The sequence below is a fragment of the Populus nigra genome, chromosome 9 (assembly GCF_951802175.1).
Source record: "Populus nigra chromosome 9, ddPopNigr1.1, whole genome shotgun sequence".
Lineage (NCBI taxonomy): Eukaryota > Viridiplantae > Streptophyta > Magnoliopsida > Malpighiales > Salicaceae > Populus > Populus nigra.
The window spans coordinates 15,276,344-15,300,147 of record NC_084860.1 but is presented as its reverse complement, the minus strand read 5'-3'; the positions used below and the strand labels follow the sequence as shown (position 1 = coordinate 15,300,147).

Below are 23,804 nucleotides of genomic sequence, written 5' to 3'. Positions count from 1 at the left end.
TTGATTAGCCTTATTACTATCATAGGGACTGAGGTTCTACCTAATATTAAAGAAAAAGAATTTATGCAATATATTTTTCTTATAAAAAGTGGCGTGAACACATGGAACTCTAATAAGTTTTTTCTTTTTAATCGTGACCATGGGTATAACACTAAGGATGTCACGCCCTAAAAAAAAAGATAAAACAATTGATTGCTTGATGTTACTTTCACCACTTTATGAAAAAAGACAAAACTGATCATGAAAGAAAAGAAGTTTGCACGTTTGATGATCTACCTAAGATCAAATAATACCTAAATTAGCTCTTGAAATTGTATCTCCACATTTTAAACTTTTCAATAAAAGCAGTAATTTTTTTTCATATCCCAAATGTCTCTAAAAAAAATTCTTCAAACATATCTCCATGAAAATCTCAACTACGAGATCTCCATATCTCCAAACGGGTCTCCATAAAAATCTCCATGATGGATCTTTGTGTTTCTAAATATGTCTCAATTGAATCTTCATATGTGTCTTTAATATCTCTTAAAGAATTAGAATTCTTTTCTAGGTCTCTACAATCATTTGTCTCTAAAATGATAAAAAGTTCTTCTCTAAGTTTTCATGACCACTAGTCTTCAAGAAGATTAAGGATCTTTCTTCACTCTCTTTGACTACTCACCAAAACTTTCCATGCATCATGAATACATACCATATTACCTACTTTTACACTTGTTTCTTATTACTGCACTACTTCTTTTAACAAAGCAAGACTTTAACTTTTCTCTCCCTTGTAAAAACATCAACAAAGTCCACCTATATATATGGCAAAAAAAGGAAGGCATTCAATTGATTAACCACTATATCATAAGTATTTAATTTCCCTGTTTATTCTAGTTAAGTTTTTCAAACACTTATGTTTAAAATAACCTAGTCTACATTTCACCTTATTTCACTTAATCTGTATTTCACTTCACTTTTACCAATGTAAAAACACTTTTCTCTACTTTTATGTACACATTCATGTAGAAAAGAGTATGAAATGGGGCTGGTTTATTCAATACAAAGTTGACATGGAAATAAGAGAGGAGACAGGAGAGAGAAATTAGAGAAGCAAAAGAGGAAGAAAAAAAGTCAGTGAAGATAGACTAGAACTTCATTATTTACACCACTAACACCATTAGAAAAATTGTGACGAGACAATTGAAGACCATATTTCAGTACTTAAATAGGCTTCATACGTTAACTAAAAATAACAAATCTATCTACTCTCCTGGCACGTGCATTACTTGTGTAAGGAAGAAAAAAATAAATATAATAATTGGCTATTTTAGCATCAACCCAAATGTCTAAACTTTTTGTATATGTTTGGGTTAACCTAAACAGTTAGGCCTCACCCTCTCGCTCTATTCTCTTCACTTATAATTTCTCACTCAAACATCCTTTCTCCTTCTTTCTCTCATATATCCTTTTCCTCTCCTTTTTTTTCACCACAAGGAATGTTCATTATGCACACTTGAACATGTTTTTTAATTCTTGATTAGTCAAAATACGATGTCACGCACTACCCAAACACATGATGTTTTTTATGATTTGCTGAAATATTCTCTTCAAACACAAACTTTTATGCAAGTTAGCACCATATTTTATAGGCAATGGTCAATAGTACAAACATGCACCATATCCTATGCAGTCAAGTACCTCCTTTCTCGATCAATGAATATTTCTAGCTAACATATCACTAATATTCACCAATCATTTTACCAATAACATTGCAGATACTAAATTCATTGGTGGGCACCAATGTTTTCACTAATTAATTTTCATGTAACTCTCAGGATGAACTGAAGTGACCAAGATTTATAAATACTTAGGGTCATCAGGTAAACACAACATTTCACAACTTCTTAGCCTGAACATTTCAAACACAATAATTTTCTCTCCATTTTTTCATACATTATTATATCCTCTTACACCTACTGACTAAATAATCAAGGAGTCCGTCGTTTTACTAGGAACTTTTTTTCAAGAATACTTAAGCCTAAACACAAGATATAAGCCCATATTAAAAGGTCCACATGTCTTGGCCTAGGATCGTAGCCCATAGAAGCCACCTATCTTTATGGTAACTAGAAGTTAAGTAGCTTTTAGAGTTATAGATAAGGGTATTATTATATAATAGAAAAGATAATTATTATCTTATATAGTTTATCTAAGGTAAGTTGTATTATTTTTGTTTTTAATGATAAAAATCTCTATTATCATCTTGTAAAAGTTTTCCTTAAATAGTAAAGATGTATTTATGATAAAAAAAAATAAAATAATATTAATCCTAATACAATGATTTATGATGTGTATCCAACAAGTAAACCCAATTCTTACTTTAGAAATATGAAAGTTAGATCTAAGATGATGATGAATAGTAAGTAGAGGCAAATTTTCTTAATTATGTTCAAAATAGATCTTAAAAATACTCAGACTCAATAGATATTAATGAGATCATGTTTATCCAACCTAAATGATAAAATAAGGTAATTGTGCACCACTATTGTTTAGTGTTTGGATAAAATTTATTTATTTTTATATTTACACATTAAAAAATAAAAAAATACCAAAAATAATTCTAATTTTTTTAAAAAAGTTCCGACATCTTCAAAAAATGAGCTGCCCATCTATTATTTTAAAACGTGCGGTAATTTACTTGGACATTTTAGACTGTTATTTGGTGTAGGTGGAAGGTCTACTTTTAACATATGGGGTTCAAAAAGATGGTTTGATTTTAGCAATTTGATTTCTATGGAATTGAAACTAGCATTTGTAGGTGCTAGTTTCCACGCTACCCAGGTCAGTACACACTCATCCTTTCAATAATTCTTCCAGAATGTTCATTGGGTTTGCAGGATATTCAGTGAACTGTGGGATTAATTGTGATGCGCGTAAGCTGGCCCGGATACCCACATAAATAAAAAATAATAATAATAATAATTCTTCCAGAACAACGATGCCTACTCTGCCTTTCTTCCGTGTTATCCAGGTCAGTAGCTTCATTTCATTTTCAACACGCATATGCGTATAGAATAGGGCAGTTTTTAAATATCAACAATACCTTATGAGCTTACCTCGTGAAAAAGAATAGATTGTTTTCTCTTTCAAATGATCTCAAAATAAGAGTCAGTGATTGTGATGCTTTGTTGTTTCATTAGTGGAAAATATTGTTATGCAGAGACATGTTGGAAGGGAATAGCCATTGACAAGTCGAGGGAGGTACGTAGTTACTGGCGATAAAGAAGATAGCGCCCATACTGACAATTCATTCATGAACATTGGAGAGCAGAGAACGACATCAGACTGATTTTCTTGGAAAAAATAACTTCGTCTTGTAATGTGTACTAATCGTTGCTTTCTAGAAATTCACGCTTGACCGCCAAACGGCAAGCCAAAGAATTTTATTTTTTTTGGCACCATCAAATTGCAATACTAATTACCAGCAGAAACTTGCTTTCTATCTTCATAAATAGCTAATTACTAGCATAAATATGCTTTTTGCCTTCAAACATACATACTAACATCATAAAATATCTTGAATATGAACAAAAAATATGCTAAATGTCCATCTTGGAATTGTAGTTTTAAGTTCTCTGCTTTTTATTTAATATATTATGATTTCTTTCAACTATGTACTATATATCTTTTATGTTGAAATGGTTTTCAGTCAAAATTTAATTAATTGCTCATTCAAGCATCATATGATCTTTCAAATTTGGTGATTAGATATTTGTTGTAGTCGACGTTGATTTTGATACTGACTTTGAGCTTTGAACATATATTTAGTGTCTAGACATAACTAATAAAAAATCTCTTGACAAATAATTCACAGACATATCTCAAAGTCGCGCGGTCGGAATTTTGAATTTTGATTTTCCTATATGTTCTTGGTCAAGATGTTCACGTGGACGCCTGAAACCACATCGTCGTTACAATAAAATGCCCAGATAGAGTGGTGATAGTTGTTTGCCAGTAGGATTTCATGGATTCAAGGCTATACAGAGTTGCAAAATCAGGAAATGTTTATATTCTCCTACAACTTCTCAACGAAAATCCAAGGCTACTTACTAAACTTACTCCACATGGGAATACACCTCTCCATATTGCTGTGCAATTTGGACATAAAGGAGTTGTCGTTGAAATCTATAATAGATGCAGGTCTCTGTTTACAAGGCCGAATTCGAGTGGAGACAGTCCTCTACATGTAGCTGCAAGGTGCGGACACTTCTCTATTGTTGATTTTCTGGTGAAAGAAATTCTGGCAGCAAAAAGGATACGCACTGAAAATGGAAAAACTGGCAAGTTTGACATACTGAGGCAGGGAAACAACGAGAATAATACAGTTTTACACGAGGCTGTTAGGAACGGTAATATGAGTGTCGTAAAGTTGTTGCTAAGGGTTGATACTAAGTTGGCCTGTTTTGAAAATTATGCTGGCGAGTCTCCGTTGTTTCTTGCTGCTAGAGAAGGGAAGAAGGATATTTTGAGTCAGATTCTGATATCAACTCCAGCTTCAGCTCATGGGGGATCAGAGGGCCAAACTGCTTTGCATGCTGCTGTGATAGAGAGACATTCAGGTAGTGTCCTGTGCTTGGACAATCCTTTCTTTTTACTTCTCCACATTAAATGACTGTCAGTTGAATCTTTTAAGCTCACATCCTCATCTTTTAAACTTGAAATGACTCGTACTAAGTAGAATTCAAGCTCTTGAATTATTTTAAGATCTTAACTCGTTTTCTATGTGATGTCAGATATCATGGAGATCCTTCTGAGAGCAAAACCACACCTCATCACAGAAGCTGACCATCATGGCAGGACCGCACTCCATTATGCTGCATCCCTTGGAGACCGCAGGGCGGTTGAAAGATTGCTGGAATTTGACGAGTGTACTGCATATGTATTGGATAAAAATGGCCATTCACCCCTTCATGTTGCAGCCAGGAATGGTCATGCCGATGTAATAGAAAGAATTATCCACTGCTGCCCAGATTCTGGAGAGCTTCTGGACCTGAACGGTAGGAGTGTTCTTCATTTTGCCGTTCTTAGTGGAAAAGTGAATGTGGTCAGATGTGTGGTGGAAATAGCAGAGTTACAATGGCTCATAAATCAAGCAGATAACGGCGGGAACACACCTTTGCATTTGGCTGCTATTGAAAGACAAACTCGGATTCTGCGGTGCTTGATATGGGATGAAAGAGTGGACCACGGAGCCAGAAATGAAATTGGCCAATCAGTCTTTGATATTGATGGATCTATCAGAGAATCATGCTTTATATATCGTTGTGTAAGTATGATTTCATAGCTTTCAGAAGTACATAAAATTTAATTAGCCCTAGAAGCAATTGCTGTTAGGTGCATTACGTATTATGAAAAACAACATATAAAAGCTTGACATTGTATTCACCATATTCTTCTAACACTGCAGAATATAATCAAATGCGTATGGAGGAAACTTATCACTGTATCTAATCGAATCACTGGGAAAAAGAATCCCCCATGTGCAGACCAAGAAGCTATTGCCAGGATTCAAACTTACAAGCGAATGGGAAATACCCTCTTAATGGTAGCAACACTAATCGCAACAGTAACGTTTGCAGCAGCTTTCACACTTCCTGGAGGCTTTAACAATGATCTTGGCCTCAAGCAAGGCGTAGCGTTACTCGAATCAAGCAAACATCTGAGATGGTTTGTTTTCTCGGACGCGATTGCCATGACCAGCTCCATAATCGCAGCATGCATAATATTTTGGGGAGCTGTTAGTAACGATGAGTCCTATGTTTACTACCTGGCAAGTGCTACCGTGCTAACTTGTATAGCGCTACAATCAGCAGCGATTGCATTCCTATCAGGAATTGTTGCTGTTTTGCCTGATCAACCCTTTGTTGACAGTGTAACTTATATTGTGGGGATTGCTTTCCATGTTAGTAACTTCTTGTTTCTGCTCCAGTTGGTGCGGATTTTTCTTGTTTCTGAAATCTGCCAGTTCTTGATTTTTTATTTCTGGAAGATGAAGTCCAGAATCAAGAAATGAGATCACCAAGGAAGTCTTCTGCCTTCTGCTTCAAAATGTTATGACAACGTTTTTGGACAGCTTCTGTTAAGGTATCCAAAGCATTTGGTTTGTGCGTCTGACGAGCCTTTGGAATCAAATTCCATAGATAGAAAATGTATAAACAAATTACGAAACGTGATTACTGCTATCTCCATATTAGTGTGATATTATCACCTTGAGTCTAAACCCTCATGGATTTGTTCTTGGATTATACCCAAAAAACCTCATACCAATAGAGATATTTATCCATTTTTATATACCCATGATCCTCCCTATTTCTAGCCAATATAGAACTTTGATCGTATACCCAACACTATCCATTGTCCGATTAATTCCATTGAATTCACGTCAAAATATACTCATGCTTCTGATGAAACCAAGTTGAATGCATTGGAAAACAAGCAAACAAATCCAAAATCAGGTAATTTTGTAGTAAGTTTCTTGATTCTTTGCAGTAAAAACACTAAATTTATCTAGTAAGTAGATACTGATGCTGTGGTAGTACATGAAGTTTCCAATCTTGTCAAACTAAAACTGCTTCAAATGATATTTGGAGTTCGTTTTTCGTATTCATGATATGCTTCAAAATTTTAAGTTACGAGAGTGCTTCCAGAACAATTTGAAGAAAATGGTACACCCATTAATTCAAGGTGCTAATTTCGTACGTTGTAAGTGTCTTCTTTTATAGCCTGGATGTTTCGAGTGTCCTTCCTGCATGTTGCAAAGTGTGTAAAAAATATTTTTTAAAAAAAATATTTTTATTTAAAAATATATTAAAATAATATTTTTTTATTTTTAATTTTGTTTTATATTAGCAAATCAAAAAAATCTAAGAATATAAAAAATAATTTAAAACTAAATAAAATAAAATTTTAAATTTTTTTAAAAAAATATAATTAGATTACAATCTCAAACATAACTAATTAATATGTATGATCTTGCCTTTACTTTCTTTGATGATTCAAAGAAAGTAAACCAATAAGCTTTAGTCATACCAAATTACCAACTGCAAAGAAAAAAAAAATCTAAACATTAACCCTGTTTCTGACCGGTCCTTAATCCCTATCAAGTTGTAAGTTGGTTCATATATACAGGCAAGGAGCTGCTAAGATTAATGTGACAAAGGAGTTAGCATGGCTAAAGGGTGAATATATTACCAAGATTTTATCAATATATTTTTATATAATTTTTTAAAAAAATACCGGATCAGGAAAACACGTCCCTGTAAAAACATACTAGGTTTGGCTCTAAATATATCCAGGTGTTGTTGGGTTTGGGTATAGATGGGCCTGGTAGTACTCTAGGCCCAAACACAGTTACGACTAGTGCATGCTAAACTCAGGTATCATCTGGGTCTAACACGTGTCAAGCTCAATAGCTTGCCCAAGATACGCTAGATCCAGCTAAGCCAACGGGGTGAGTCTATCGTGCATTATCTGAGGGTGTCGAACTCGAAGATTTTTTTCATCGCACCCTCAGTATGGCCGGGTTCACTGCACCTTTGAATTCAAATATAATACATGTATCTAATGCTATTAATTCTATAAATTTTTATATAAAATTTTAAAGGATTTATTTCTCAACAAATAAGCTTAATTAAACGAGTGTATACTCTATCAACACCATCAAATGTATGAAAGTCTCTCATGGTCTACCATATCTCTATTTTTTTGCTGGATAAAATAAGTGGAATACAACTCAAAATATTATAAAAGTGGAGTTACACTTCAGTCACTCCTCTTCACAAAATGATCAAACTCTTAAGTTATAAATACACAATGAATCTTTTAAAATAAAGGTTCACAATCTTCATTATCTACTCCATACACATTTGAGAGTATCTCTCTCTAGAATATTATTAAATTTCATCATTTTATATTTAATTGACTAAGAATTGAGTTATATTATTTTTTTTAAAAAAATCTTTTTTTCAAATTATCATTATTTTTTTATTTATTGTCATTAATTATATTTTTATCATCTAATTAAAATAAAATCAACTTATTTAACACAATGAAGTATTTTTCTTCCTTCTTTCAAACAATCTCATGAAGGTTAAACATTATTTCTTATAAAAATATAATAATAATAATAATAATTCATCCTAACGATGTAGTGCTAGTCCACAGATCTATTGATTTTCTATTAGTTTGCTCGCCTTCAGAGCACTCAGAGAGTTTAATGCAGCATCCATTATCTTAGTAATGAGAGCTGACAGTGAACTGGATTCGGAGGACAATTTCTATCTTAAATCGAGCTTGTAAAATCCATGAACTACGATGATGAGTCTTTTTATTCTCTAAAGTGTTTATGGTATGTTTGAAAATATAATGTAAATTGCGTTTTTTTTTAATTTTAAATTGTTTATTTAAAATAATTTTTTTTATATTTTCGAATCGTTTTATTAATATCAAAAATCATTTTTTAAAAATAAAAAAAATTATTTAAATATATTTTTAAACAAAAAAAAAATATTTTAAATCACTGTTATTATTACAGTTTGAAACACACAACTTAACCTGAACAGCTTGCTTGAAGACCTGACTTAGCCATTCCAGAAACATCTAGTCTGTTTGAAAGTTGTTGACTTGTTGTTCATCTAAATTCTCTAAATTGAGTGTCTTCGCAACCCTATTTTTATGTACACCATGCCTAAGGGCATTCAAAATTTTGATTTTTTTTATTTTAAATTAATATTTTTAATGTTTTTAGATAATTTTATTGTATTGTTATAAAAAATATTTTTAAAAAAATAAAAAAATATATTACTTTAATAGATTTTTAAGTAAAAAACATTTTGAAAAATAAACTGTTTTCATATTTTCAAACCATCTCTAAAATAAAAGGGTAATTTTTAATATGTTTTTTTTTATTTTTAAACATACATAACATCTTAAAATATTTTAAGTATGAACAAAAAATATGCTAATTGTTCATCTTAGAATTGTAATTTTCAGTTCTCTGTTATTTAGTTAATACATTATGATTTCTTTCAGCAGTTGTGAGACCAAAAACGTATGGACAGTTCCATTTTCTCTGCAACTGATTTTAAGAACTTAAACTTTCAGTCTAATTCTGTTTATTTACTAAAAAATAATTTTTTAAAAATAAAATATTTTTTTATGAAAAATAAATTTTTAAAAAGTGAATTATATTTGTTATGTTTGATAATATAATGAAAAATAAGTTAAAAAATACTTTTTAGTATTTGGTTATGTTAGAAAAAATAACTTATTAATGTTTTTTTTTTAAGTTTATTAAAAGAATAAGAATCAAATCTAACAAATAAAAAAATTGAAGGAAGATGAGATTGAAAAAAACAATCTAATTTCATAAATTATTTTAAATAAATAAATAGCAATCAAAATAATAAAAACAAAATCTAAAAGATAAAAAAAAATTAAAAGATGATGAAATTTAAAAAAATACAATTTTATAAATTATTTTAAATAAATAGATAACAATCAAAAGAATATGGGCCAAATCTAATAGATAAAGAATTTTATTTAAGAAAAATATAAGAAAAAAGAAAATAACAATTAAAAGAACGAATACCAAAATTGATATAAAATTAAATTTTAAGGGATAAAATTAAAAAAAAATCAAAATAAAATATATAGTAATCAAAAGATTGAGGGTCAAGTTCGATATAATTAACAAATAATTATATAATTATGAATTTTTCATAACTTTTAAAAAATATTTTTCATTAAAAATAAAAATAAAATACTTTCCTCTCAACCAAGCAAAATTTTCTTTTGAATCAAAAATGTTTTTTTGTTAATTAATTTTTTAATGGTAAACAAATATAAAAAAAAATTCAGAAAAACACCAATGAAAGGGCTTATTCTTACTTTGGAGAAAGAAAAGAAAGAAATTTGGTTTTTACGTCTTCTAAATTCGTCTCTGGCAAGTTCTCCTCCCTGTCCAGTTTCCATCAATATAAATGTCACATTTGATGAAGATTTACAACTATCTACTATATCTTTGAAATGGTCACAATTCATAAATTAATTAACTTTTATTCAAACATCAAATGTCAAATTTGGTGGGTAGACATTTGATCTAGTCAATGTTGACTTGATACCAACTAATATGGAGTGCCGTAAAATACTGCAACTTCGAAAGCTTTCAATGACCCATTAACAGTAAATCTCTTGACTAATAATGGACAACATACCTCAAAGTCAGTCGGAATTTTGATTTGCCTATATGTTCTTGGTCAAGATGTTCACATGCAAGCCTGAAACCACATCGTCGTTAGAATACAATGCCCAGATAGAGTTGTGATAGTTGTTCGCCAGTAGGATTTCATGGATTCAAGGCTATACAGAGTTGCAAAATCAGGAAATGTTTATATTCTCCTTCAACTTCTCAATGAAAATCCAAGGCTACTTACTAAACTTACTCCACAAGGGAATACACCTCTCCATATTGCTGTGCAATTTGGACATAAAGGAGTTGTCGTTGAAATCTATAATAGATGCAGATCTCTGCTTACAAGGCCGAATTCGAGTGGAGACAGTCCTCTACATGTTGCTGCAAGGTGTGGACACTTCTCTATTGTTGATTTTCTGGTGAAAGAAATTCTGTCTGCAAAAAGGATAAGCACTGAATATGGAAAAACTGGCAAGTTTGACATACTGAGGCAGGGAAACAAGGAGAACAATACAGTTTTACACGAGGCTGTTAGGAACGGTAACATGAGTGTCGTCAAGTTGTTGCTGAGGGTTGATGCTAAGTTGGCCTGTTTTGAAAATTATGCTGGCGAGTCTCCGTTGTTTCTTGCTGCTAGAGAAGGGAAGAAGGATATTTTGAATCAGATTCTGATATCAACTCCAGCTTCAGCTCATGGGGGATCAGAGGGCCACACTGCTTTGCACGCTGCTGTGATAGAGGGACATTCAGGTGGTGTCCTGTGCTTGGACAATCCTTTCTTTTTACTTCTCCAATTAAATGGGTGTCAATTGAATCTTTTAAGCTCACATCCTCATTGTTATGTGTTTCTTTCTGATTATTTGGTTTCTGATGTAACCTAACTTGAAATGACTCGTACTAAGTAGAATTCAAGCTCTTGAAATATTTTAAGATCATAACTCGTTTTCTGTGTGATGTCAGATATCATGGAGATCCTTCTGAGAGCAAAACCACACCTCATCACAGAAGCTGACCATCATGGCAGGACCGCACTCCATCATGCTGCATCCCTTGGAGACCGCAGGGCGGTTGAAAGATTGCTGGAATTTGACGAGTGTACTGCATATGTATTGGATAAAAATGGCCATTCACCCCTTCATGTTGCAGCCAGGAATGGTCATGCCGATGTAATAGAAAGAATTATCCACTGCTGCCCAGATTCTGGAGAGCTTCTGGACCTGAACGGTAGGAGTGTTCTTCATTTTGCCGTTCTTAGTGGAAAAGTGAATGTGGTCAGATGTGTGGTGGAAATAGCAGAGTTACAAGGGCTCATAAATCAAGCAGATAACGGCGGGAACACACCTTTGCATGTGGCTGCTATTGAAAGACAAACTCGGATTCTGCGGTGCTTGATATGGGATGAAAGAGTGGACCACAGAGCCAGAAATGAAATTGGCCAATCAGTCTTTGATATTGATGGATCTATCAGCGAATCATGCTTTATATATCGTTGTGTAAGTATGATTTCATAGCTTTCAGAAGTACATAAAATTCAATTAGCCCTAGAAGCAATTGCTGTTAGGTGCGTTACGTATTATGAAAAACAGCATATAAAAGCTTGACATTGTATTCACCATATTCTTCTAACACTGCAGAATATAATCAAATGCGTATGGAGGAAACTTATCACTGTATCTAATCGAATCACTGGGAAAAAGAATCCCCCATGTGCAGACCAAGAAGCTATTGCCAGGATTCAAACTTACAAGCGAATGGGAAATACCCTCTTAATGGTAGCAATACTAATCGCAACAGTAACGTTTGCAGCAGCTTTCACACTTCCTGGAGGCTTTAACAATGATCTTGGCCTCAAGCAAGGCGTAGCATTACTCGAATCAAGCAAACATCTGAGATGGTTTGTTTTCTCGGACGCGATTGCCATGACCAGCTCCATAATCGCAGCATGCATAATATTTTGGGGAGCTGTTAGTAACGATGAGTCCTATGTTTACTACCTGGCAAGTGCTACCGTGCTAACTTGTATAGCGCTACAATCAGCAGGGATTGCATTCCTATCAGGAATTGTTGCTGCTTTGCCTGATCAACCCTTTGTTGACAGTGTAACTTATATTGTGGGGATTGCTTTCCATGTTAGTAACTTCTTGTTTCTGCTCCAGTTGGTGCGGATTTTTCTTGTTTCTGAAATCTGCCAGTTCTTGATTTTTTGTTTCTGGAAGATGAAGTCCAAGATCAATAAAAGAGATCACCAAAATTGACAAACAGACCCTCTGCATTCCGCTTCAAAATGTTGTTAGCAAAGTTTTTGGACAACTGCTGTTAAGGTTTCCAAAGCATTTGGTTTGTGCTTTTGATGAGCCTTTGGAGATGATCAAATTTCATAGATAGACAATGCATAAACAAATTACAAAATGTTCCATTATCCGATTAATTACATTTAATTCACATGAAATATGCTCATGCTTCTGATAAAACCGAGTTTGATGAATTGCAAAACAAGCAAACAAATCCAAAATGTGGTAATTTTGTTGTAATTGTCTTGATTGTTTTTTTTGCTGTAAAAAACAACAAATTTATCTAGCACATAGATACTGATGCTGTGTTAGTACATGAAGTTTCTAATGTTGTCAAACAAAAACTGGAGTTTCCAATGAAATGTTGTCTCCTCAAAACTGCTTCAAATGATATTTGGAGGTCTTTTTTTCATATTCATGATATATTTAGTTTAAATACACTTATATTTTGGATTTAAATATAAGTTGAATTACAATCTAAGTATGACATTACATCTATCTTTGCTATAAAATTCGGACTAACTTTATAGATTGATTTAAAATTTTGTTGATTTAAGGTCTAAACCGATTTAAGTTTAAAAAAAAATAAGTTAAGAAATTGATATAGTTTAACTTAGTTAAAAGTCTAGATTAATTTGTAATTTGAGGTAAAATCTTGTCTCTTTGATTTTATGTTTAAAAAACAAAGAACTTTCTTGAATTAGATTTTATAACTATGATTTGGATATATGACATAAACCATTTTTATTCCTTCATATTAAATTACGAGTGATCCTGAAAACATTTTATGTAAAAAAAGGACGTGTGTGATAGTTTGTTAAATATAGAGGGGGTTCTCTCAAGGTTTTCATTTTTTTGGGGTGAAATTTGAAATTTCCAACGTAAGAAAAATCCTAGGATGAAAATAAAAATTAAAGGGTTAAATTGAAACCAAAACTCGGTGAAGGTCCATTAAGTTTACCTATTATATACGGTAATTATGCTTGCTTGTTGAAACAAAAAGAAAATAAAATAGTAAAAAGGAAAAAAGGGTTTTGTAATTTTCAAGAGAAACCACCCAAAACCCCCCTACGCACTGCTGCTTAATCCACCGCCAAATGCCCAAATTCAAGATCCTTAGCAATCTCGTCCGTGCAGCCATCAAAACCACCACCGCCTCCACCACCATCGCCAGTGACACGACTTTCAAAAGCCTCGTCAGCCATTTCGAATCCATAACACCCCCCAAACCAGAAACTTCTTCCAAGTCCAAAAAACAACCTGAAACTAAACCTCAATCTCCTCCGTCACCCGGAGTTAAATCTAGCCCTGGTGCTCTTGGATTAGAAGACTTTTATTCTGGTACGCCCTTTTTTGTTTTTCTTAAAAAAAGAAAAGAAAGAAATTTTTTGTTACAGTTGATTTTTTTTTTAATGTCTTCTTTTGTGTGATTCAGAAACAATCCCGACAGCAAAAGACATGGCAAAGACAGCAAAAGTCATAGAAAATATTATAAATGGTACACTGCATTAATAAAAAAACTGGGTGCTTTTTGTGTATTTTTACTGCATTAGTAAAAAACTGGGTGCTTTTTTTATGTAATTTGTCATTTGGAGCTAATCCTTCTTAAATTTAGATGCAAAAGAAGTTGTTATTAATTTTTTGTGATGTAATCTGATGTTATTTTGTTTCATTTTTGTAGCCAAAAGGAAGAAAATTAGATGTTAAGGAATTGATTTTTGTAATGTAATGTAACGTTATTGTTAGCCAAAAAAGAAAAAGAATAGAGTATTTAAGTTATAGCTCTAGTTTGGATATCTGGGTTCATGCAAGAAAAAAGGGTTTGATCATTTTCTACAAATTGGTGCTTTCTGGGTTGTTGTTGTTGTTATTTTGTTAGATGTGGTTTTGATTATTTTTTCGAATTTGTGTTTATTGTTTTTTCCCTTGTTCTTTTTGTAGATGTTTTGAAAATTAAATCGCTAGGTTTGGAAGAAGCAGATGATGAGAAAGTTGTAGAAAACGTTTTCAAGACACCATGGCTTTCAAACTGGAAGAAAAACAATATAGGTATACAGCGGAAAGAAATATCTTATGAAAGGAAACAAAAATGGATTTTCAAAAATAGTCAGGTCTATCGTTTTGACCGATTAGTTGACACATGTGCCTTCAAGCTGGGGACAGATGCTACAATGGAAGTGTTTGGAATGTTGGGAAGGGAAACAGGTTTGAAAGAGTTCAATGCATTGATGAAGATGTGCATTGAGCAATGTAGGGAAACTGATGATGAGAATGTTGCGAAGGAACAGATTTCTGAAGTTCTTAAACTTTTTATATCAATGAAGGAACAAGGTTTCCCAGTAGAGGAGGAAACTTATGGTCCATTTCTTATGCTTTTAATTGATAAGGGTATGGTGGAAGAATTTTATTTCTTCTATGGCATTATCAAAGATACAAATCCTAGCGAAATTGCACGATTAGGCTATTATGATATGCGTTTTTATATCAGAGTCAATGATGAAAAGAAGATTCGGGAACTTTGCAATTGTATTTGTACTGATTATGGGGACGAGAATATCAGTTTACGAGGTATGTACCTTTTGCTTGATCTACCTTAGAAAATACTATTGTAACACCTTAAAAATGCATTTGCTATAGTTTGTGAATGTATCATGACTTATACAAGTACTAAGGTGTAAATAAATTAAATAAAGCAAAAATACATGAGAAGATAGCTAAATGTCAAAGAAAGTTAGGGGACAAAAACTAAAGTAAGGCTCAAACTGAAATTATCCAACCCAAGTAGGTGAAGTAGGATGATTTTTGCATGATAAAGTAGGTGAAGTGGGACAATTTTTTCTTTTTCATGCTTGTGAAATGTTAAGATGAAGGGAGGGACATGCTTCGCCTTCACGATCTTTCATTATACACCATTCCTACAAACTAACACTAGCAAACTGGAGCTTGAATACAATAGAATTGGTAGAAGGTAAATCAAGGGCAGATTGTATGGGGTTAAGAAGTAAAGAAAGACAGCAAAAAGGGCTAGAGTTTAAGGTGAGTGATTAAACCAATAAATATGCATAAATTCATTTGCTAATATTTTTTTATATCAGAATTTCCTTAAATGCATGATAAATTTGTAGAATTGATATTGAATCCTTTTTGAATGGAAACTTCACATGATAATTATTAATTAAGATTGTGATTATGGAAGATTAAACCATGATTCATTCCATTAAAGTGAATGGTGTGTTTTGGCACAAATGTTGTGTTGAGATAATTGCACATGATATGTGAAAAGGGGACAACTTGCTTTACATGAAATTGTGGCAACCTACATACTACATATGCTACTATTGAAATAGCATATGGATATGAGAAATGAATATTGAATTGCCATACATGTTCTTGTACAATTTGATGTAAATATGATAGCGGGGCCCAAATGTTGAAAACTTGTGGAAGTTTTCTATGCTTATCACATTAATCATTCACTGAGCTATACTCATTGGTAGTTAATAAATTATATTCAGAGGACCCAAGCGAGAATGAAAGAGAGCTTGGGTTGGGTATTAGGTTGCCAACCAAAGTGATGGGAGAGTGCTAGCTTGAAGTGTGACTTGAGTTGTGTTGTTGTATCTCTCCATATGGAAGTTTTTTGTATGGGTCATTAAACATGTAAATGCATATGTAAACATATCATGTATAAACTTTTTTGGTATGTAATTGATAAATAGGACAACAATGTACAAAGATGCAAAAATAGGACAGGTTGTGTGTGCATATAAATGCATGATTGGTTGGTGAATTTGATTGATAAGGCAGCAATAAGTAATGAATGATGTTGGTTTAACCAAAGATCATGTTTCTAAAATGATAAAATTAATGCTACTGGCTAAGATGCATCACAATAGAAATAAAAGAGGGTTTTAATTATAATTGAGAAGTGGAAGATGAAGATAATGATAATGATAAATGGTGAAGGAGAAACATGTTCGTCCCTTACTCTAAGTACCTCACAAGCATGACAGCAAAAATTGTCTTACATGGTCATGCTAAAATTGTCCCCCTTGACCTACTTAATCATGCAAAAATTATCCTGCTTAAACCTACTCGGGTTGGGTAATTGCATTTTGAGTCTTCCTTTTCTTTGATTTAGTTTTTGTCTCCTAACTTTCTTTTAACTCTACATTATTTAACATTTAGCTAACTTCTCATGTATTTTTGCATCATTTAATCTATTTACACCTTACTATTTGTATAAATAATGGTACTTTCACAAATTATAGCAAATGTGTTTTTAGGGTGTTACAACTATTTTCTGGCATATATATATATATATATATATATATATAAATGGAAAATTATGTTCTTTTGTGACCCTTTATGACACAATCAACTTTTGTGCATTGGTCATTAGTGATACCTTCAAGAAGAACTTACTCCTGTTGCAGAAAATTATTTACTGGCACTCTGTGAAAGTGACCAGAAGAATTACCTGTTGCAGCTGTTAGAGACTGTGGATATCACAAAACTTTCATCGTTGGGCAATGCAGTCAGTATCTTTAAATCCTTAGGGAGGCTATCATTGGAGTCCTATGTAGAGAAGTTCCTTTTGGTGCTCAAAAATTGTGGTATGTTCATTATACAATATTTTTTTAGTATTGAGATTCATGTACTTATTGTTTATTGAAGACCATGAATTGCTATTGAAAGCTGGGAACTGATTTCCTTTCTTAAATCAAAATGAAAAGTTTTGGTATCTTCAACTTTTTCTAAGATGTCATTTTTTAAATTTTTATTTCCTAATTGTAGCTGCATTTTTCATTCTAGCTTCTTTGAAAAATTATCACTTCTAAGAAATTAAATCAATTGGATTGTCTCCACCAACCGTATTGTAGCACCTATATTTTTATGCGCAGGCTTCTGGTATATGATCTCTAGAAGTTTTTTTCACTTTTTCCCCCCTTCTAAATGCAAATTTGAAACCAGGCTGTAGTTCTGGTATTTGAAAGAGACTGAGAATGTATGAGATTTGATGGAAGACAAAGCATGCATTTCTTCTTGATAGCTCCTGTCTTGTATGCTTTGTGATATAGTACTGTGATAAAGTGCAGATTATGGAGCGGAGGATATTTCAACTCTCATCTTTAGTTATGCTACTAGCATTCCAAATTTAGCGGTGAGAAACTTCTCATTAATGCTGCTGGTAACATCCTTGAGGCCATTATGCAATGAGGAACAACTGCTTAACACATGTAGTTTGCTTCTTTGAAAAACTCATTCTGAGTGAACCTGGGGAGAATTGAATGTTGCTTGCGTTAATAATTAGTCTCCAATAGTAGGTTGCTTCTGATTGATTCAGTCATACTAGCAATATTATGATCTTTCAAGATTTCTATTTTCTTTATGCTCATTTATTCATTGCCTATTTGGGTTACTGAGGTGCTGTTAACAAGCCAACTTTGCTTTTAGATTGATCATGAATTGGGAAACCAATGGGTATGAAAATAATTCGCGTATGGTAACAGCAAGGTTTGTAAAAATGACTTTGTCTGCTCATTACATAATAGGAATTGATCTAGTTTCAGTGAAATCTAATTTTAATGTCACTTTTGATGAAATTTTTCATTCTGTTAAATGGATAGGAAGACATTTCATTCTGTTCAATGGATAGGAAGGCATTTGTAGTCATTGAATGGGATGCAAACAGATTGGTGCCAGGGCAAGCATGTAAATGTCAAGATTTATTGACACTCTATATCATTTAGACTGGTGCTATATATTAGGGCTCCTTAGCAGGATTACGTCATATCAATTGTTTTGATGTTAATTCTCACTGTTGCTATAAGTATGTGCAATTTGTTGATTGCAAGTGGTTGTTTTCCTCACACCATCACTCTTTTGTCATTTAACTTCTCCTTTCTGAAGGCATGATATTGATTTCTCTCGTTTGCAATACCATGACAGTTATTGGAAATGTTAATAGCCAAAATTACCATATTAACTGTTTTATAACCATGTCTTAAATCCTCTAACAAATCCATGTGAACTCAGTTATTTTAAGTGTTTGCACTATGAAAAACCCATTTCAATTTCTTTATGCATGAGAATTCTTGAAATGGTTGATTTTAATTTGGTTTACAAACACGTTGAATGTGATTCTTTTTTTTTTTTTTGATTATCGTTGAATGTGATTCTTCCTGTTGTAGGTTGAGGATGTTGTTTCAAAATTCAAAACCTTACACACAGTAATGGAGATGAGTCCTTCTTCAACTTCATATGAGAGGCTCATTGTATACAGTTGCAATTCACTTAAGGTATGACCTTATCTTTTTTACTAAAAGGGAAACATATATTCAAGGACCTTCTTCAGGTTGTAATTCATTTGAAAAGTTGAAGATGGGAATTCTCTTCTTGTTCAGGGATTTAACTACTTAAGAAGCCACATCAAACTTTTTAAAATACTAATCATTTGTTTCCATATAACCTATATATTGATCAATGTCTATTGTCTATTCATCTGAATGCAGGTGCATCATGCTATTGATATGGTAGACCAACTGTGTGAAGAGGGTTTCACCATATCCATAAACACAATACATTCTATGTTGAATGCTAGTGAGGCAAGCCTTGATTTTAATTTGGTATGGTGTTCACCCTACATGTCTTGGCATTAAATATATGTTATATTGGTCATTTTGGATACAATAGTTCTGTTTCAAGTCAATTATAGAATTCAAACATATTAAATTTGAATCTCTTGATTCTACTTGTGTCTTGAAGTCTGATCTTAACCCGCCGGAGCTTGATTATGTTAGATTAGTTTCATTTATGCTAACATGTGTATTTTAATAGCCTCAAATGCAGTTACAAAATAACAGTATACTTCTTCACAGCAGTTCAGTTCTCTTGATTCAACAAGCAAGACAGCCTTTTGCTTTCATGTATTGATTAATCCCATGAATTATCTTTGCTGTTTGAATTCTTTTCAGCTTTATTCTACTATTATCTGTTCTTCTGAATTGATTTTTTTTGTACTCATCTGTTCTCACCTTGATTGATGTTTAGGTTCAGCGAATCTATTCATTGATTTATCACCTGGACTTGACACCAACTAATGAGACATTTAGGAGAATGATAGGTTTGAGTGTGAAAATGAAAGATGTAAGTTGCTAGTAGCTCTCTCTCTTGCTTGCTCTCCATGTGTCTCTACTGTCCTATGTACTTGCTTTTGCTTTCATTTCCGATGCTACCTTTTGCAAAATAATATTCTCATAAGCCATGGTTATTTATTTTTCTCGGTCTCTTCCTATTCAATGCAGTTTGATGGTGCAATTGGTCTGCTCAATGATTTGAAGAAATTGAATTTGACACCGACAGCTGGCATGTATAATGCTATAATGGATGGATATTTTCGAGAGGTAACTTAACATGTCAAGTTATTCTTCCTGGTCCATCTCATGTGTTTTAATTTTTTTACTGCAAGTTGGTTTTTGACTCATTGTACAACTTGTGACATTTTCTGCAGCTGTTTTTTTATGTAGTACCTATTACATTTTCTGCAAATATACTTTATGCAGTCTTGACCTGTACATGGGATAACTGCTAGGAGGCAGATGTGTTATAACACTCGAGAACAGGGGGGATTAGGTATTGCACCTATTGGGGTAGGTCAAGGTGGTTAATCATATGTGGTGCATTAGAGTGACTGGATTTGAGACAAGGGAAACACTCAAACGCAAAAATATAGATTAAAGGCCGAGAGTGATACAGCTCAAGGTACAGCCATGGAAAGAAATCTTTCTTTTTATACCATTTTATTTCTTCATGTCCCAATATGGGTTGTAATGACCTTACTACAGATTCCTGAAGAAGCGAGGGAGCTAGATATGTTTAGGACTGCATTTTTTTCAGTAAATTCATTCATTCATTCACAAATTGATTATATGGAAAATTAGGATTCATGTAATAATGTCACTTTGGTGGGATGGACACTTTTATACATCTCTATTATCAGTTCACATTTCTTCTTTACCCTGTAGTTGTTGGTCCCTGACTTGTAATTACATGAATGTTATGGTTGTGTAAAGTTAGCTTTATATTTTAGCTCTTACATTTTCCCGCAATATTTCCTATATTCTTGATGCCACAGATATGATATTCAACATGCACAAAACTGCTTAGTTACACTCTGTATATTGTGATTCTTCTTAACCTCTCATACTTTATAACGGTCTTCCTCTTATGCTGAATGCTCTTCAGAAAAACATTAGTGGTGCATTAATGGTTCTAGAGCAAATGAAACTTGCAGATGTGAAACCAGATTCTGCAACTTACAGTTGTTTAATAAGCAATTGCGACAATGAAGATCAAATTACCAAGGTAATTTGAGACTTATATTTTAGTCAAGGTGCCATGTCTCCCTTTCTGTATGCAAGGATTACAAGCTAAAGCTAATATTCTTTGTGTACTTGGTAACTTTTTTTTGTTTCTTTTAAATAAAAAGAGTGTTCAGTGTTGCTATACATTTAAAACATAACACAATGTGGATTGCCATCTGGTTATTTTCTCAGTGTTATGAAGAAATGAAGGTTGCTGGAATTCAAGTTTCGAAGCAAAGTATATATGGCGCTTATTGATGCATATGCAACATGTGGGAAATTTGAGAAGGCCAAACAGGTAAGCAGTATGTAGATTCCCTGTACAGCCACATTTTTTCAATATAATCTCATCACTTTATATCTGAAGAGTATATTGTTACTATTATTGTGAATGCTTCTTTTTTCCACCACCTCGTCATTTCCTTCCAATTCATGGCTTTTTTTACAGGAATCTCTCTAGCTGACATTCATCTAACTAACAACTTTTTCCCTTCGTGATTGTACTGTAAATAGAGCCTGACCTGGGCTAGGTTTTTAGTTGAACTGAATAAGATATTAATCCAGTAAAATCAGGACAACATGGTTGACCTCACCAGATTTGATCGAAACCTAGTCTGGTTATTATTGAGGAAATTTATTTTTAAGGAAAAAAAAAAACAAAATAACATCTATTTAACAAAAATGTTTGGCCTGAAAACCTAATGATCTAAGGTCCAACCATAAATCCATTGTGATGCTCTCTCCCTTTTCAAGGGAAACTAAGGGTGGGTGTGGTTTTACAGTTTTTTCAACTTGTTTTTTAAATTATTTTTCGTCTTAAAAAGTATGAAATTAATTATTTTTTAGGTGTTTATTTTTTATGTTTAATGTGCTGATAAAAAATAAAAATAAAAATTGTTTTGATACATTTTCAATTGAAGAATGTATTTGCAAAAGCATCATGAACTGAATTACTAAACATACTAAATAAAATTGGCCTCAATACTTTGTAAAGCATGTCATATAGTAATAACGTGTAATTCAATAAGAATTTTGCTAGAAATAATGAATTAACTGCTGACCACATTATAGAGAACAGTATTTTTATAAAATCAATATAATTGAGAGAGATGTCTTTTATATTTCCTTTATTTATATATAAAAAAATAACCATGTTTAGTAGATAACTAGATAAGTGCTATGCCGTAGATAACCTTTTAGCAAAGTACTGCACCTAATGGTTAAGCAGACGATTAATGTGGTCAGCAGGCAAAGCAAGGCTAAAGAGTCAATATTTGTTATGCACAAGATTCATCGGCAACAACCCAGCAAAAGGGTGGGTAAGTTACGGTGTCCAAAAAGCAACAATGGCAGGTTAAACAGAGCAATGAAGGCAACATCAAAATCAATTATGGAAGTGCAAAGAGTTTGCTCAATTTTCTCTGCAGGTGATTTGCTCAAGCGTGCTGACAACTCTCTAAGCAACGCAACAAAGGGTGAACAGCTAGCAATCCTGCAACCAAGGAAAAATGAAAGTTCGAGGAAGAGATCCAAAGATGTATCTCATGGAACAAGTGATTAATATATGACAAACCCTCAAGCAAGATGGGAAAAGCATGTGTGAACAAGCAGTGAAAGCATAGAGTGACAATGTATAAGCAGTGTTGTTGCAAATGGAAAAGCATTTCCCTTCTATAAGTTTTTTGAATGGCATGCTCCTTATAATCCTGTTATCTTGGTATCAAATGTGAGAAACATTCGCACATCAATTCGAAAGTGGATAGAACACATATTCATTGACTGGAAAGGACAGCAACAACTACAAATAAAAGGCTGTAAGGGCAGTAGCAAATAATAGCCCTAGCATTTCATGGTTCAACTATCCAAAGCTCCTTAGTAACCAAGTCTAGTTACGCAATTTCTCATAAAAGTTCCTGAAAACAGAGATAACGATGCCATGTTATTGATTGACAATTAAAAACTGTGTTTGCTCTTACTTGACCAAATGGTTTGAAACATTTCCAAGCAAGCAAGAGTTTAAGAGCAGATTGGCATCAAGCAACCCAGTAATTGAGTGGTTAGATTTGTAAACCAGCAACCAACCTGTTAGCCCGATAAAGCCTGTTGCATGACCATTTCAACTTCTTTCGCTTAGGCAGCTGATTACCAAGTCTTGGGTTGATCCAATAGACAGGTTTAAGAACAATGATTTTAACAACTCTAGTCTGCCTAATGAAGGTCTGTATCGTTGGGTTGGTCAATATATCATTGGTCAAAACATATTTATATGAATAAGTTGGTTGATAATTTAATATCTAAATTAAGAAAATACTGGGAGTGGAAATAATGCTGCAAAGTGCTTGAAATATAGGATAAGTTAATATTTACCAAACATACTAATCAAATTGGTTTTTTTCAAGAGACAATAAATCTACGTTCAATTAGCTTCATTTATAAAAAATACTCTTAATTCGATTAATCTAGTACACGAATAATCTCTTCAAATACATGTGAACAGTAAGACTTAGTTTTTCTCACAACTCTAAATATTATTACAAGTCCGAAGATTTGCACTAGAAAAGTACTTGATGCTGTACATTTTCAGCACATGCTTTTCATTTTTGCCTCCATATATCTCCAATAGAATTTCCCGTGTTTGAGTTGGTGGTCTAACCATCCATGTTTTTTTAAAAAAAAATTTATTTTTTTTTGTTTTAGATTAAATTTTTTTAATATTTTTGAATTTTTTTAATATATTAATGTAAAAAAATATATTTTCATAAATAAAAAATGTTTTTTAAATATATTTTAAAAATATATATATTAAAAAACAATTTTTATCACTATGTCATATGACTTTTAAATGAATTTGTGCTCCAAATATAGGTACCTTTTCCCTTTCAATGTACATCATAATGTTGCCTGATATAGAGA

General features: G+C 32.8%; 3 protein-coding genes across 11 annotated transcripts; all 3 read left to right on the top strand.

The window, feature by feature from the left end:
* Positions 1-3,650: 3,650 nt before the first annotated feature.
* LOC133703389 (protein ACCELERATED CELL DEATH 6-like) lies at positions 3,651-6,114 on the top strand. The gene is made up of 3 exons (XM_062127874.1): positions 3,651-4,601; positions 4,776-5,308; positions 5,450-6,114. The coding sequence occupies exons 1-3, from the start codon at positions 4,007-4,009 to the stop codon at positions 6,053-6,055; spliced, it is 1,734 nt and encodes a 577-aa protein (XP_061983858.1). The 5' UTR covers positions 3,651-4,006; the 3' UTR covers positions 6,056-6,114.
* Positions 6,115-10,202: 4,088 nt separating this feature from the next.
* On the top strand, positions 10,203-12,495 carry LOC133703289 (protein ACCELERATED CELL DEATH 6-like). The gene is made up of 3 exons (XM_062127750.1): positions 10,203-10,984; positions 11,195-11,727; positions 11,869-12,495. Exons 1-3 carry the CDS (start codon positions 10,390-10,392, stop codon positions 12,487-12,489), a joined length of 1,749 nt encoding a protein of 582 aa, XP_061983734.1. The 5' UTR covers positions 10,203-10,389; the 3' UTR covers positions 12,490-12,495.
* Positions 12,496-13,538: 1,043 nt separating this feature from the next.
* LOC133703767 (pentatricopeptide repeat-containing protein At4g21880, mitochondrial-like) lies at positions 13,539-22,677 on the top strand. Of its 9 annotated transcripts, XM_062128421.1 has the most exons (14): positions 13,539-13,866; positions 13,961-14,023; positions 14,467-14,913; positions 15,014-15,093; positions 17,015-17,141; positions 17,625-17,689; positions 18,720-18,827; positions 19,041-19,154; positions 19,410-19,454; positions 19,579-19,674; positions 19,833-19,931; positions 20,773-20,892; positions 21,084-21,189; positions 22,120-22,677. In XM_062128421.1, exons 1-13 carry the CDS (start codon positions 13,623-13,625, stop codon positions 21,147-21,149), a joined length of 1,674 nt encoding a protein of 557 aa, XP_061984405.1. In that variant the 5' UTR covers positions 13,539-13,622; the 3' UTR covers positions 21,150-21,189; positions 22,120-22,677. The 9 variants fall into 9 exon arrangements, 7 of the variants coding, with proteins under 7 accessions (XP_061984405.1, XP_061984401.1, XP_061984402.1 ...); XM_062128417.1 differs by having other exon boundaries at positions 14,467-15,093; positions 16,962-17,141; positions 22,140-22,677; XM_062128418.1 differs by having other exon boundaries at positions 14,467-15,093; positions 16,962-17,141; positions 22,137-22,677.
* The last annotated feature ends 1,127 nt before the right edge of the window (positions 22,678-23,804 follow it).

Coding starts and splice junctions, on each gene's coding strand:
- LOC133703389 (XM_062127874.1), top strand. CDS start 4,007: ATGGATTCAAGGCTATACAGAGTTGCAAAATCAGGAAATGTTTATATT. Junction 4,602..4,775: donor TGTGATAGAGAGACATTCAG/GTAGTGTCCTGT, acceptor ATGTGATGTCAG/ATATCATGGAGATCCTTCTG. Junction 5,309..5,449: donor CATGCTTTATATATCGTTGT/GTAAGTATGATT, acceptor CTAACACTGCAG/AATATAATCAAATGCGTATG.
- LOC133703289 (XM_062127750.1), top strand. CDS start 10,390: ATGGATTCAAGGCTATACAGAGTTGCAAAATCAGGAAATGTTTATATT. Junction 10,985..11,194: donor TGTGATAGAGGGACATTCAG/GTGGTGTCCTGT, acceptor GTGTGATGTCAG/ATATCATGGAGATCCTTCTG. Junction 11,728..11,868: donor CATGCTTTATATATCGTTGT/GTAAGTATGATT, acceptor CTAACACTGCAG/AATATAATCAAATGCGTATG.
- LOC133703767 (XM_062128417.1), top strand. CDS start 13,623: ATGCCCAAATTCAAGATCCTTAGCAATCTCGTCCGTGCAGCCATCAAA. Junction 13,867..13,960: donor ATTAGAAGACTTTTATTCTG/GTACGCCCTTTT, acceptor TGTGTGATTCAG/AAACAATCCCGACAGCAAAA. Junction 17,690..18,719: donor CTAGCATTCCAAATTTAGCG/GTGAGAAACTTC, acceptor TTCCTGTTGTAG/GTTGAGGATGTTGTTTCAAA.